The 14,169-nt window shown below is 34.9% G+C and overlaps 1 protein-coding gene across 1 annotated transcript; it reads left to right on the top strand.

The window, feature by feature from the left end:
- Nucleotides 1–2,436: 2,436 nt before the first annotated feature.
- LOC107872286 (glucan endo-1,3-beta-glucosidase 8-like) lies at nt 2,437–7,221 on the top strand. Its single transcript, XM_016719042.2, has 5 exons — nt 2,437–2,861; nt 2,966–3,176; nt 3,277–3,677; nt 5,481–6,183; nt 6,686–7,221. The coding sequence occupies exons 3-5, from the start codon at nt 3,352–3,354 to the stop codon at nt 7,052–7,054; spliced, it is 1,398 nt and encodes a 465-aa protein (XP_016574528.1). The 5' UTR covers nt 2,437–2,861; nt 2,966–3,176; nt 3,277–3,351; the 3' UTR covers nt 7,055–7,221.
- The last annotated feature ends 6,948 nt before the right edge of the window (nt 7,222–14,169 follow it).

Genomic DNA, 14,169 nt, shown 5'->3' with positions numbered 1-14,169 from the left:
CTCATTGCCCGAAATCGTATTTTTTCGATATGGGTTATTATGTTCCCCAGAGGAATTATACGCCGGTTTAGTGCCCTGTGGCGTATCAGACTCAGACACTCCAACCTTTGAGGCAAACTTGGGTCGGGGGCTTACCCGTCGAGTAAATGGCAGATTCCATATATCCCGTGGAATATCAGACTTGTAGGGTGTACCACCTAGCTCAGAACTAAGACAAAGATGTTGAGTTGATTTTCAGAACTGTTTTTAAAAAGCCTATTTACAATGCCCATGGATTTTCAAATGGTTGATGATGACGTACTTTTCATGAAATGTTCTCACTTATATTATATATTATTATTTTATTTTTGGACGATTCTGTGTACCAGTACATTTGTATTGACCCCCTATATTTCAGGATCCGAGGCTCAATCTAGTGGTTCCGCTAAGCCGTAGATTTGTCAGACAGAAGTGTGCAGTTGGTGAGCCTTCCTTATGTCGAAAATCCTGTTTTTAGAACATTATTATTTCATTTTATTTTGGTCCGACTGGGGACTTTGTCCCAGTCTTTAGACAGATGTTGGTTTTCACATTGTAAGAGATTTTGCAGACTGGTGTCATATGTTTCCGAATGTTATGAAACTCAAGTTTCGTATTGTTCAGCAAATTAAGTGATTGACCATGTTTTTTTCTTAATTATCTTTTTCCGCATTTCTTTATTATATATGAATGATGTGTATGATTTTCAGATAGAGAAGGGCGCTCGCGCCTTCATGATTCGAGATGCTTGTTACGGCCAGGGCCCCGACTTGGGTCGTGACAGTTCAGTTAGAAGGAGTTGAATCTCTGCTAGAGTAGGTGGTTTAGAGTTATTAAATGACTATGACATGAATGTTTTTTAGCATCCGAGTAAAGCAAATGTAGTGCCAGATGTATTTAGTATAGCCCATGTTGCAGATGAGGAAAAAGAGTTGGCTAAAAAGGTGCATAGATTAGCCCGTTTAGGTGTTCTCTTGCTTGATGCGGATGATGGTAGTTTGGTGATACAAAATGGTTCAGATTCATCCCTTGTAGCAGGAGTGAAAGAAAAAGAGTGTGATGACCCTTTACTGTGTTTGTTGATTGATACAGTCCATTAGCAGAAGGTGGAGGTTTTCTCCCTAGAGGGAGATTGTGCTCTCCACTATCAGGGTTATTTGTGTATTCCTAGTATTGATGGGTTGAGAGATAAGATATTTGCCAAGACTAATAATTCAAGTATTCAAACCATCCAGGTGCTACTAAAATGTATCATGATATATGAAAAGTCAATTGGCAGAAGGAGATGAAGAGATACATAGCAAAATTTATGGTTAAGTGTCCAAATTATTGGCACGTGAAAATTGAGCATCAAAGGCCCTAGGTACACTTCAGGATATTAGAATACCCACTTGGAAGTAGGAGGTTATCAATATGGATTTTACTATGGGGCTTTCCATTATTAAGCGTCAACATGATTCGATTTGGGTCATTGTGAATTTAATGACCATGTCAAACCATTTTTTGCCAATTAAAACCTCAAACACAACTGAAGACTATGCAAAATTGTACATCCGTGAGTTGGTCAGGCTTCATGGGATTCCCTTATCCATTATCTCAGACCTAGGTACTTAGTTAACCTCACAACTTTGGCAATCATTTTAGAAGGGTCTTGGTACGAAGGTGAAGCTTTGCACCGCTTTCCACCCTAGACAGACGGACAGACCGAACATACTATCCAAACTCTAAAAGACATGTTGAGAGCATGTGTGATTGACTTCAAACAAAATTGAGATGGTCACCTACCCCTAATTGATTTTACATATAATAACAGTTATCACACTAGCATCCAGATGGCTCCATTCGAGGCTCTATATAGGCGTAGGTGCAAGTCTCCTATAGGTTTGTTTGAGGTTGGTGAGGGTGCTTTGATTAGGCCAAATTTCGTTCTCAAAGCTGTAGAGAAATTCAATTTATTCGGGAGAGATTGAAAACTGCTCAGAGCCGTCAAAAGTCGTATGCACATTTTTGGAGGAAGGAGCTAAAGATTGTTGTGAGCGAGTGGGTGTTCTTTAAGGTGTCACCCATGAAAGGAGTGATGAGGTCCGAAAAAAATGAAAAACTCAATCCCAGTACATTGGCCTCTATGATATCTTGAGGTGCATTGGAGATGTTGCTTATGAGCTCGATCTTCCAGCGGAGTTAGAAGAAGATGAATGTTTAAAACAACTGGCTATTATTCCCTAAATTGTAGGCTTAATTAAAGATCCTAAGAACTTCATTAACCGTCTAAAAAAAGAAAAGAACAACTACGGAAGGGTTAAAAAAAAAAAAAAAAAAAAGTATGTTAATTTTTCATTTTTTTTTGAGGGACAAAATAGAAAAACTATTCCATTATAGGGACATTTTAGAGTTATACATGGGTGACATAAGTAGTCAACTTTAAAGTTAGCTCCATCAACTTATAACCTCATATGCAAGCCCATAATTAGCGGACATAGGTTAGACATTATTTGTTTTTTCTTACTATTTCTGTGACAAAACTCATCCTAATAAATAATTATAACTTTCTAAATTTTAATTTCCCCTCCTCCCTCCTCCCTCCTCCCACCCCCAAATAGTTAACCTCTTTTACGATCTTCAAATACAACAATTTGGAAATCATAGAATTTAATTTTGTGTAAATGAGGTAAAAATAAAATTACATACAAATATATAAATTGTTAAGTTTTCTGAAAAACAAACACTTTTAGAGCAACCCGAAGGTGACTCAAAATTTGCTTTGGTATCTCCAATGTCAAAGTTGCATGATCCAAAGGGATTCAGCTGTATCTTCCATCAAAAGATCATACTGCAAAAAATAGGTAAAACTAAAATTTTATTTTATCCATAATTGTTGAATTTTGTTTAAAAAAACTCTAGGCATGACGAGCTAGCAATGTGACTTAAGAATTGCTTTATGTTGTAGGTTTGTATGTTCTCCACTTGTAACATATTTCAGATTCTTTTTTGAAATTCCCTTGTAAGAATTCGTGGCACCGGCAACTAAGGTACCATTGCCGTGAAACGTAATTCTTCAAGGAAAAAGAAGCAAGAAAAGGACGGATACCATCAATGTCAGAGTTACATTATTCGAAGGGCTTTCATTGAAAAAAATTAACCTTAACCGCGCAAATACGGTAAACATGAATTTTTATATATGTAAATGATTAATTCTCCGGGGTAAAGCAAACTTTTAGCCAACAACAGAGGTGACTCAAGATTTGCTATATGTCGCAGGTCTGAACCTTATTCATAGCATATTCGTTTTTTCTTCAACGAATCTCCTCATTACAATTCCTGACGCCAATCAAGATGAGGCTAACTACGGGCATAAAATTCATGATTTTTTTCATGATAACAAGTCGTGTAAATAGCTTTGTGGGCATCACTTGGGGCAGACAACAATCACAACAATTCATTCCATCAATGGTTGTTGATTTGCTTTTACAAAACCAGATTCCAGCATTGAGATTGATGACTTCAGCCTCTGATATTATTCAAACTTTTTCTGGGACTAACATTAGCATGCATATTGCCCTCAATAATCGAAATATAGATGTCATAAATACTTCAAGTCTTGCCTATGCATGGGTAAATACTTATGTCAAGGAACCTATCAGAAAAGGTGTCAAGATAGTGTATGTAAACAATCCCTTTTTCTTTTTACTTCAGTTTTATTTCAATAGCCTGTTTGTTCAAACTTTTTAAAAAAATTAAATATACTTATTTTTTAAATAGTTAATGTGCTTGGTCAAGCATTATTTAGGGAAAATTACGTCGAATGGCAGCACAAGCCAGGAAAAAGTTTTTCCCAAAAAACTCTTTCAGAACATTAAAAAACAAATCAGCTATATACACATTGTTGCCCTACGCACACATACTTTTTTTTTTTTGAAAATACTTTTATCAATAGTAATTTTTAGAAGCTTGACCAAATGACTAGTAAACTATTATTTTTTAAAGGGAAAAGATATGGGTCGGCCATTTTTAAAAAAAAATTGGCCACAACTTGAAAAGGTGGACGACTGTAGTCAGTCGACTATTTTTAATGTATAAATAATATATATACCAATCCTTTTGGAATTAATTACACTCTTTCCCACTTTTTTAATTATTTTACTCTCTCTACCTATTAATATACATAACATAGCCGACATACACATAACATTCTGTGTATATGTTGAGATTTTCGTAATATGTTTAGGGAGTTGAGATTTTTTGTAATATTGGAAACATAAGTTGTGTATTTGTGTAATTTTTAGATTTTTTTTTTTAATTCCCCTTTTTAGCCATTTGGCTCAATTGGGCATATACTGTCTCTATACTCAATTAATACACTTTTATACTAAATTGATACACTTTTATATTATATTGATACACTTTTTAAAAAAGTGAAAGGAAATTATATTCAAGTACATGTAGTCCCATACCCAATTGATACTCTTTTATACCACATTGATATACTTTTATACTACATTGATACACTTGCAGTGTCCATATACTCAATTGATACTCTCTTATACTAGATTAATACATTTTTAGAATGCATGTAGAAACTAGATAGAGTCGTATAAAATATGTATCTAAGTAATAATTGTAGTTAAAAATTATATAGAATGTGTATAAAAATGCTATAATTATTATATAGAAATCGTATCATTATTATATATAAATATATATCTTTAACAATTGTATTTATAAAGCGATTTGGATACTTCCCTCTCCAATAAATTCTGTAATATGAATTACCAAAACAATTAACAATAGGAGTAGCATGAATATAAAGAAACACAGGATTCATCGATATTGGGTCTGATATGCTACCCTTCGAAAAAATTTTATGCATAAAAAATACAGAAAGAATTAGAAGCATAAAGAAAATATAATTAGCACAGTAAGTAACATACTGTCTCAATAGCATAAAACAGTGTACAACACATCCCTTGCTGCCTATATATATTCCTCGTCCCAATGAATGGCATTTCTGCAAGTTGAGTTCCATGGATCCTATCAAACAACCAGTGAAAACAATATTTACTGATTGGTAAGGCATGAATAAACACAGCAAAAGCCCAGATGACGCATAAGAAAAAGGGAAAGCAAGAAATGTTTTAACAATTAAGTGAAAAACAAACAAACAAAAAAAAAAATAGAAAGAAAGAGGAATGCAACATTCGGGGGCCATTTTGATGGAAATGGCTATTATATGATAATATTAATTCAAAGGCCATTTTGTTGTTAATACTTTGACCGACAAGACATTTTTCGTCCTTTCCCCTTTTTTAAAAAGTACTTTCTTGACAAGTTTTTTTAAAAGAAAATATTTTATTTAAATTAAGCAAATTCTGAAAGCTTGACCGTAATGTTTTAGACTTTGAGTTTGAGATGATTTTATCATTTAATTTCCTCTACTTGTCACTAATGTTTATTAATTTCTTCAGGGAACTAATGGTTGGGCTAGAGCCATTTTCGAATACGCTCTTGAAAGACCGAGTGAACTATGGAGTGTTGCGAGTGATGCCACACGTACGAGAAGCTCTAGAAGCGATGGATTTGAGAAATATCCTAACAACAACCTCCCATGGCATTGATGTCTTTAATATCAAGAAAGTCCCCTCTGAAACAGAATTTCGTGAGGACATAAAAGGAATGATGCTCGAATCATTAAAGTTGTTCAACAAATCGGGTTCACCTTTTGTATTGAACATGTTCCCACTAAGAATTGTTAGGGATATACTGAATTACCCCATAGAATTCACATATTTCGATAACATGAGCAATCTCACTATTACAGATGGTAACGCTACGTACACAAATGGAGTGGAGCTAATAATCGATTGTGTTGCATCGACAATAACCAACGCGGGATATCCCAGTATGAAAATTATGATTGGTGAAGTTGGATGGCCTACAGATGGATATCCATTCACCAATATTGAAAATGCACAGAGATTTTACAAGGGGTTATTGAAATTTATAGCATCAGAAAAAGGGACACCACTTAGGCCAGGGCCTATTGACATGTTTCTGCACAGCTTGTGTGATGAGAATTTGTTCAAAGTAACAGCTGGTCCATTTCAAAGGCACTGGGGCATTTATGATGCAGATGGAAATCCAAAGTACAAGATTGATTTCTCACTACAGGTATAACTTAAAAGTGTTAAATTCCACATGTGAAACTCTGGGATATTACATGTAGAGTTTCATTGGTGAAATTTGAAACTCCACACTAGCTATTTTTCCAATTACATGATCTAAAAGTGGTTGATGTGTGTTGTATCTAAAACCAAATGTTAGCGGGACTAGGATGAGCTGGATCAAGATGAACTAAACATGATTTATAACTTAATCTGCTCAACTCATACAAGATTTTAACTTTTTTTGGTTGTGTTTTTATATTTTATTTAATCACCTAACAAAACAGTTTATTATTGTTGTATATAACAAATTTAATATTTGATAAAGTTTCTCAAGATCAATTTGGGCTATGAACTTAGCTCAAATTGTTCCAACTTTTCGATGAATTGGATTTGAATGCGTCAAAGACTAGTTGAGTTAATATATAAGCTAATTATTAACTTGCCTAAACTTAAGAAACTGAGAGAGTTCATTTTTTATGAGCTAATTTTACCGTTTCTAATTATAGGACCGTAATGAATATCCCACAGAAGCTAAGGGCATTGTGAAAATGCCACGTCGATGGTGCACGTTCAATGGTGACAAAAGTAACATGGAATTGGTGAGAAAGAATTATAATTTGGCATGTGATAAAGGAGATTGTACACCACTGGAATTAGGAGCTTCGTGTGGTGAACTCAGTGAAGATTCCAAAATTTCTTATGCTTTTAATGAATATTTCCAGAGGATGAGGCAAAATAGTTTAACTTGTGGTTTTGATGGTTTAGGTAAAATTACCACAAGAGATCCCTCTTCAGGGAATTGTGGATTTTCTGTGGAGATACTTTCATTCCAAGATGTTATACCTTATGGTACAACGATACAATTAAAAGTTTGACTTTGGCGTGGTGGCATATGTAATGAAAGATTCCAGAAAAAATGACAAAAATGGTTTCTTGTATTTAATGGTTGATTCAAAGTAGTTTTTAAAATATATTGTAATTTTATGCAATTTTTGTCTTTTAAATATATCAAAATGAAAGAAAAGAGCTCGTTCTTTGACACTATAAGAGTTGTTGCCTTGTTGCTGATGATGACTTGATGAAGAGTATCTATTTTCATTTTTCATCAAATGTCTTAATTGTTGGGTTTTGTTAAGCTTCAAAGATAAAGGTGTAATGAGAATTGGAAAATGTTGGAAAATAAAATGGAGGGCAAAATGAAATTTGAAAGTGTTTCTCGCTCATTGGTAATGAGGAAGAAAACTTTTGTACTTATAAAAAGAGGTACTTTTTCTAAATCTTAAAGAGTTGAGAAAACAGTCTTTTCTTGTAACATCCTAAACTTTCAAGCTAAAAAATTGGATAGCTCCACATACGTATTTGTTGGGTTCTATGTGGGGTTTTGATGACTGACAACATGAATGAAACATGTTAGTTAAGCTGATTCATAGATACAGGTAGACAACAAAACTCATAGCAAGATCACTAATGCCTAAAGACAAAGGTGCACGAATCAAGAAACCGATAATTCCTACTTATGACAAAATCAAAGGAATAAACCATGTGTTGAATTGAAGAGTTGATGTTTTGACCGTAACACTAAAGAAGCAAGAGTTCGAATTGAAAAAGGAGTCTCACTTGAAGAAAAACCTAAGTAATGAGAGTTCGGATGCAAGGAGGAGTTTGATATGAAGAATAATTTTCTGGAGAGTTATGATTAAATAGAACAAATGTTATTCAAAATGCCTTACACACTCGCAAAGCAAAAATGTAATTGAAACGTTGACTTGGCAGTGAGCTACTTGATTATTAAAAGAACACATCGTTGAACTAGGTCCTATTACCAAGTTAGCTAAAGAGTCTTCGTCTTCATGTATTAGGAATTGGTTTTCGAGTTATAATATTGATGTGATCGTAGTTCAACAAGCTATAAACTGATTTAGGATTATTATCTTCAATTTGGGAAAACTCGAAGACTTGGGCATCATGGGAGGTTTGTGAGTTGTTTAGGAATTAAAGTTTATAATTCCTTAGGTTATATAGGCTTGTAATCATTTGTTGAAAGGCTCATTGTGATTTAATGAAGTTGGGGTTAACTCCTGTACATGTACAAGTTGTGATTTTTATATCTTTTGTGAGTTGGGTATTTTCCACGTAAAAACCTTGTGTTTTTACTTTCTGCTTTTACTACTTGTTGGAACATGCTAGATAACTTGTTTCATATATAGGAAATAGTTAAGTAAATGTAACTAAACTAGGTCGTGCAAAATAACAATGGTTAGACCTGAAACTAGCAAATTTGATCGTATCTAGATATAAAGGTCATATTTTATGTATGTGTGTGTGGGGGGTAGGGGGTGGGGGTGGGGTAATGGATATGAGTTAATGTCATAAGAAATCTCTAAAACGAAGTTGAGTTGAAAGGTCCTTCAACGTTTAAGTTTTTGTATAGATTCATAATCAACTTTAAGTACATATTTCTCCCTAGAATATGTAGAATTACGTGATCTATTACCTATCACGTTAAAGATTTTTGAGTCTTCTTTTCAATGCCACCAATCGCTCGTCAATCCAGTATTTGTGCAAAAAGTTATGTCCATTCTATCAAGAATTGCACAGGCTGCATGGTCAACTGCGTTATTACTATTCTCTGAATTTGTGAGAGAAGAAAAGCTTGTTTTTGTTGTGAGTGTGAGAGAGAGAGCGCTTGTTTTTGGTGTTGCTAAGTTGCTCACATTTTTGCCTCATTTCCCTGAAGTCGATATGGATGAATCTTCCCCATGTAGAATCTTGTCATACATATGGTAGATGTTGAACCCCTTCGACTAGTTCATATGTTTACTTCTAAATTCCGGGCTAAACTTTAATAAATGTTAATGCTACATGTTAGCATATGCTTACTTTCAACTTGAAATTTGAGGTAGTCATTGTACGATAAATATGCTTCGCTTAGAAAATTGAAGCAATATTTTTAGCGTCCAGTTGAGACACTTTGGATGGATAACAAATTGCTCTATTTGAGTTGTTGTGTTTGGGATTTCAAAGTACAGTGAATTATAGTATGTTTAGCTTCCTGCGGTGAACAAATGAATGTTGCATTTTGACCATATGGGCTGCACTTGAGGCAAAATCCTGCTGAATTGTGAGTCAGATTACTGCTGAGCTTAAATATAATGTAAAGATGATATAAAGTAAGACAATGATCTTAAAGTCAAGGGGTAGGATCGGAACTGAATCTGCTTTGATACCACTGTAACTACATCTATACTACTAGCAATGATATGACATACTATTTCAATATACTCCATAATCACTATAACAACTGAGTATCATTTCAAAAGTGTACAACCATATACACAATAACAAAACATCTATTTTCCATAATCATCATCAACTATCTTTTGAACATACACACAAAAACTTTCCATGATGTCCCATACCACCGAAAAGTATACGAAAAAGAGCACAACAAAGAACTCATCACGACGTCCCATACCACTAGAGAGTACACAAAAGAATATCAAACAATAACTCATCGCGGCATCCCATTTTAATGCCTCGAGTCTACACCCTGGACGTCACACGGTGCTTACGACCCCGAAGGATCACAAGCTAACCCATGACTAGTACCTGCTGTGAGCACTGAATAATAATACTTAAAATATTTACGGAAGTAAAACTAAAATGCCATAAAGTTCTCAAAGTACTGAAATAATAACTAAGGGTACTGATAATAACATCTGAAAAACTAAAAACTGACTATGCTAGTCTGAAAGCCTCTAATCGTCTGAATATGGAGTTGATGGGACAAACTCCCAACTAACTTTGACTGATATAACTACTGAGCTAACTAAAGTATTGAAATAAATAAACTCTATCCTCAAAATATGAGGACTCACCACTGAATCTGTTGTTGATATCCTGAGCTGCTAAGTATGACCAGGAACCTATGTGTCTGAACCTATGATATGAGATATCATAAATCAAAGAAAAATTATGCGTCAGTACGTGAAATATACTGGTATGCTAAGTAAGGTAGGCTGATATACATGGGTTCATATGCATGAGATGATAACTGACTGACTGAACATTGTGAAGTAACTAGATAAGAATACATGCAAAATTGTAACTACTAAACATGCTGAATATGCAATACTGCACATATACATTTGTCTGAATTAGACTGAAATTGAAGTACTGAGTTCTGATAAATAAATACTGATAATTGAGAGTTTAGAATGATACTGAAGTACTAAATTTTAATGGTTGTGTAACTGATAACTGATAGCCATGGTTCTGTAGAACTGTCTGAGTTCTTTACTGAACACTGAAACTAGATATTAAAACTGTAACTGTGAGAGTTATCATCTAACTAGCATACCCCAATTATAAACTTATTTGGGGTCTAACCTGTGACCCCAGTTGGAAGGGTGTTAGCACCTTGCCACGGGATACTAACAATGCTGGGTCAACCCTAATCTGGCAGGAAGACTCATGAAATATATAAGGTTGCGTCAACCCTAGTCTGGCAGGAGGACGACTTACCCTACGCTGGCTATGTAGTTCTTTAATGCAGGGACTGCTACTAAGGGTCGAACCCTCTGCTGGCAGGAATACCCCCATCCCTGGATTTGCTCGGTGCTGAATCCTACTCCCAACTGAATCGATACTGAACTGATCATTAAACTATACTAGGCTTGATTGAACTGACACTGATTGTGTTGACTGACTGAACTGGACTGAGTTCACTGAGTTCTGTTAACTGACTGAGTACTACTGTTCTTGACCTTGACTGGGACTAGTCTATAACTACTGCAAGTTTGCAACTAAGTAAACAACTAGATTTTGGGTAATAAATACTCCCAGGACTCGATAGCATAATAGATAAAACATAGAAAATCTTGAAAGCATGACAATAGTTTATTGTTCACAATTCATTCACTGAGATATTTTATCAAACACTTGGAGGTCATGAACTTATATATGAATGAGGACATATGATAACATGTCATGATTTCGCTATTTAATTCACATGGACATTCTATCAAACACTTAGGGAGCATGATTTATGCACATGATAATGAACAACACATAAGCATCATGACTACAACTTAAACTTGCAAATTCAATGATTTTGACATGTATGATTCATAATTCAACACATATCCTAATATAATTTCATGAAACCCATAAAAGATCTCAACATGAAATCCATACAAAAACTAAAATTTTGGCATAATTCAATTCATAACATGGAAATCAGTATTCAAGTTTTTGAAAAGGATTCTTGAACTCCAAGGGTGGAAGAAAACCCGAGGATGAACACCTAGCATACCTTGATTGTTAATTTCGTGGAAATTATGGTGAATTCTTGAGACTTGATCTTGAGCTTGTTGAAACTAGGGCTTGCTCTGAGAGTGATTGAGAGATAATGAGTGTATTTTGCCCCTTAGGATATTAAATTTCGTGATTTAGCTAAATTGGGTTAGGGAAAAAGGACCTAAATATCCAAAAAACCCCGTAAATTAATACACAAAATTAGCCCAGTGACACGATAGGTGATGCGTCACGTCGATGGGATTGGCGAAATTAACGATGCACGATGGGTACGATGAGATAGCCAACGCGATGCATCAAAATCGCATTGGCTTGCTGTTTTGGTCATCCAAACGTGACTCAAACAAAGTCTGAAAATTTTGAAACTCACCCAATATGACCTATTGACATCCCTGATCATGAATTAATTTAAAAATCAATAATCAAAGGCCGAAAAGATCGTAAATGATGCCGTTGAAAATTTGAGGCCAAAAATGAGACTAAGTGTCAACATTTAGCTAAAATTTTCTAAGTTTGGGATTTCTTTTGGCATGCTATAAAAGACTGAAAAAAACTAGAACTTTGCGGGGTCTTACACCCATACCACTGGAGAGTACACCAAAGAATACAACCAATAATACAATAAAGCATAACTACTCCATCAATTTACCAAAGATCGCGGGTAGCACAACCCCTCCAAGACTCATTACCGAAATCCACTTCCAAATACCCATACCGTAATTCAACATAAAGAAAGCAACAATGTCATAGCATAGGCATGTAATCATTAATTCTATAATTCATTGATAAATACCACAAAGTCCATACTAATTAACCTAATTTTTCCAAAAGTCAAAAGATTAAAAGTCTTAAAATCACTAGTCATCGAATTGGGAAAAAACTACAAGCCACCCATAGTATAGGTTATTCAACTATCATAAGGCCATTTTTTAACTAACATCACCATGACATGAGTTATCAACTAAGTCATCTCAACTTCATATGTTAGGAGATAATTTAACTGACCATCACACAATACTAGATCCATCATCACTAAGCATGTCACAACCTTAAGGACTAGTTTCTATATTTTAATCAAGTAAAGTCCACCAACTAGTTTACTAGGTTTCTAGGTTCTAAATAATAATTATATATTTTAGAAGTAGCTAGTTATCACACAAGCCACCTTACTATGCAAGTTTTCATAATATAACCTCTTATTCAAGTCAAGTATATATATTAGGATAGCCCTAGAATTTTTATGCAAGCTTATAGATAACGCTAAGCCTTAACTCAATATTAGGCATAAATTTTCTCTAGTAGCTAATTTGGCATCAACAAGGGTCACACCTCTTATATAGTGATTTGGAACAAGAAACGAATAACAATTTACCAAGAGAGAACTCATAAATCAAGCACATAGGCGGTTGGTCCCACATGGCCTAATCTTACAAATATCAATGCATATAAGTAAATTTTTCCCCACACGGCATCATAATGTTCTTACCTCTTCCGGATTCACCGGGCATCATCACAAATCAACATATTCCTCCAGATTCATCGGGGATCATCATAATATCACACATTCCTCTGAACTCGAATCGGACATCATAATAATATCACGTATTCCTTGGGATTCATCGGGTATCATCATAATATCACACACTCCTCCGAACTCGAATCAGACATCATCATAATATCACATATTCCTCCGAATTAATCGGGCATCATCATAATATCACACATTTCTCCAGCCTTGAACCGGGCATCATCATAATATCATATATTCCTCCAGACTCAAATCGGGCATCATCATAATATCACATATTTCTTCGGATATAACAACATAAATTCACATACATAGCCAAACCAATAAGCATACACAAAAGCACATAATATATAAAGAAGTAGGGATGTGGGATAACACTTGCCATTTTACCTTACTAATAAGCTTCACACGTAATATGAGCATCAATAAGAGCATGAGTATTTACCAAACATGCACAATAATCACTTAACAAGGGTATTCAAGTAATGATCACAAGATAATCCGATAATCGAGTGCAACCATCACAACTCCTACACATATGTATATAGCTTGAACAATTACCACATATCTAGGTCGCTAAGCATTTACTTAGTTCAAGCTTAAGGTGGGTAAAGTCCCATTTCTAAATCCCGAGAATGCCAGGCTTAATAACACATGTCTAGCTTCTACCCGGAATTAGGCTAAGTCATCCATACCTCATCATAACGGCTTACCAATCCTTTCTAGGTCTATGGGGAAAGTCTCTTCAAGAATCCTTCTTAAGTCAACCCAACACCAAGGTCATCTCCTATCTACGCGTTATATAGGTCAATACACTCCTAAGGATAGAGAAGTATACCATTAATGTCTGCTTAGAACAACTATAGCGTTCTCACACTAGTCATGAGATCACAATTAAGCTAACCAAAGGTCCTAGACTAAGGGTCAAATATCATACCTTACAAATCCATGGCCTATAGCAATTAATAAATCCCAAGTTCACCATTTAATCAACTATCGTCTAAATTTCCGGCCCAATATAGCAATTTATCAATGATTGTATTACAAACAAACTCAATCTAGACTACAGGTAAGCCTAACCTACCTTGAATCCAAGCCACTCACGAACCAATGAGCTTTTCCTTTTCTTTTCGAGAAGCTTCCCCT

Source organism: Capsicum annuum, chromosome 5 (genome assembly GCF_002878395.1).
Source record: "Capsicum annuum cultivar UCD-10X-F1 chromosome 5, UCD10Xv1.1, whole genome shotgun sequence".
Classification (NCBI taxonomy): Eukaryota; Viridiplantae; Streptophyta; class Magnoliopsida; order Solanales; family Solanaceae; genus Capsicum; species Capsicum annuum.
This window is presented reverse-complemented; position numbering and strand designations above follow the sequence as displayed.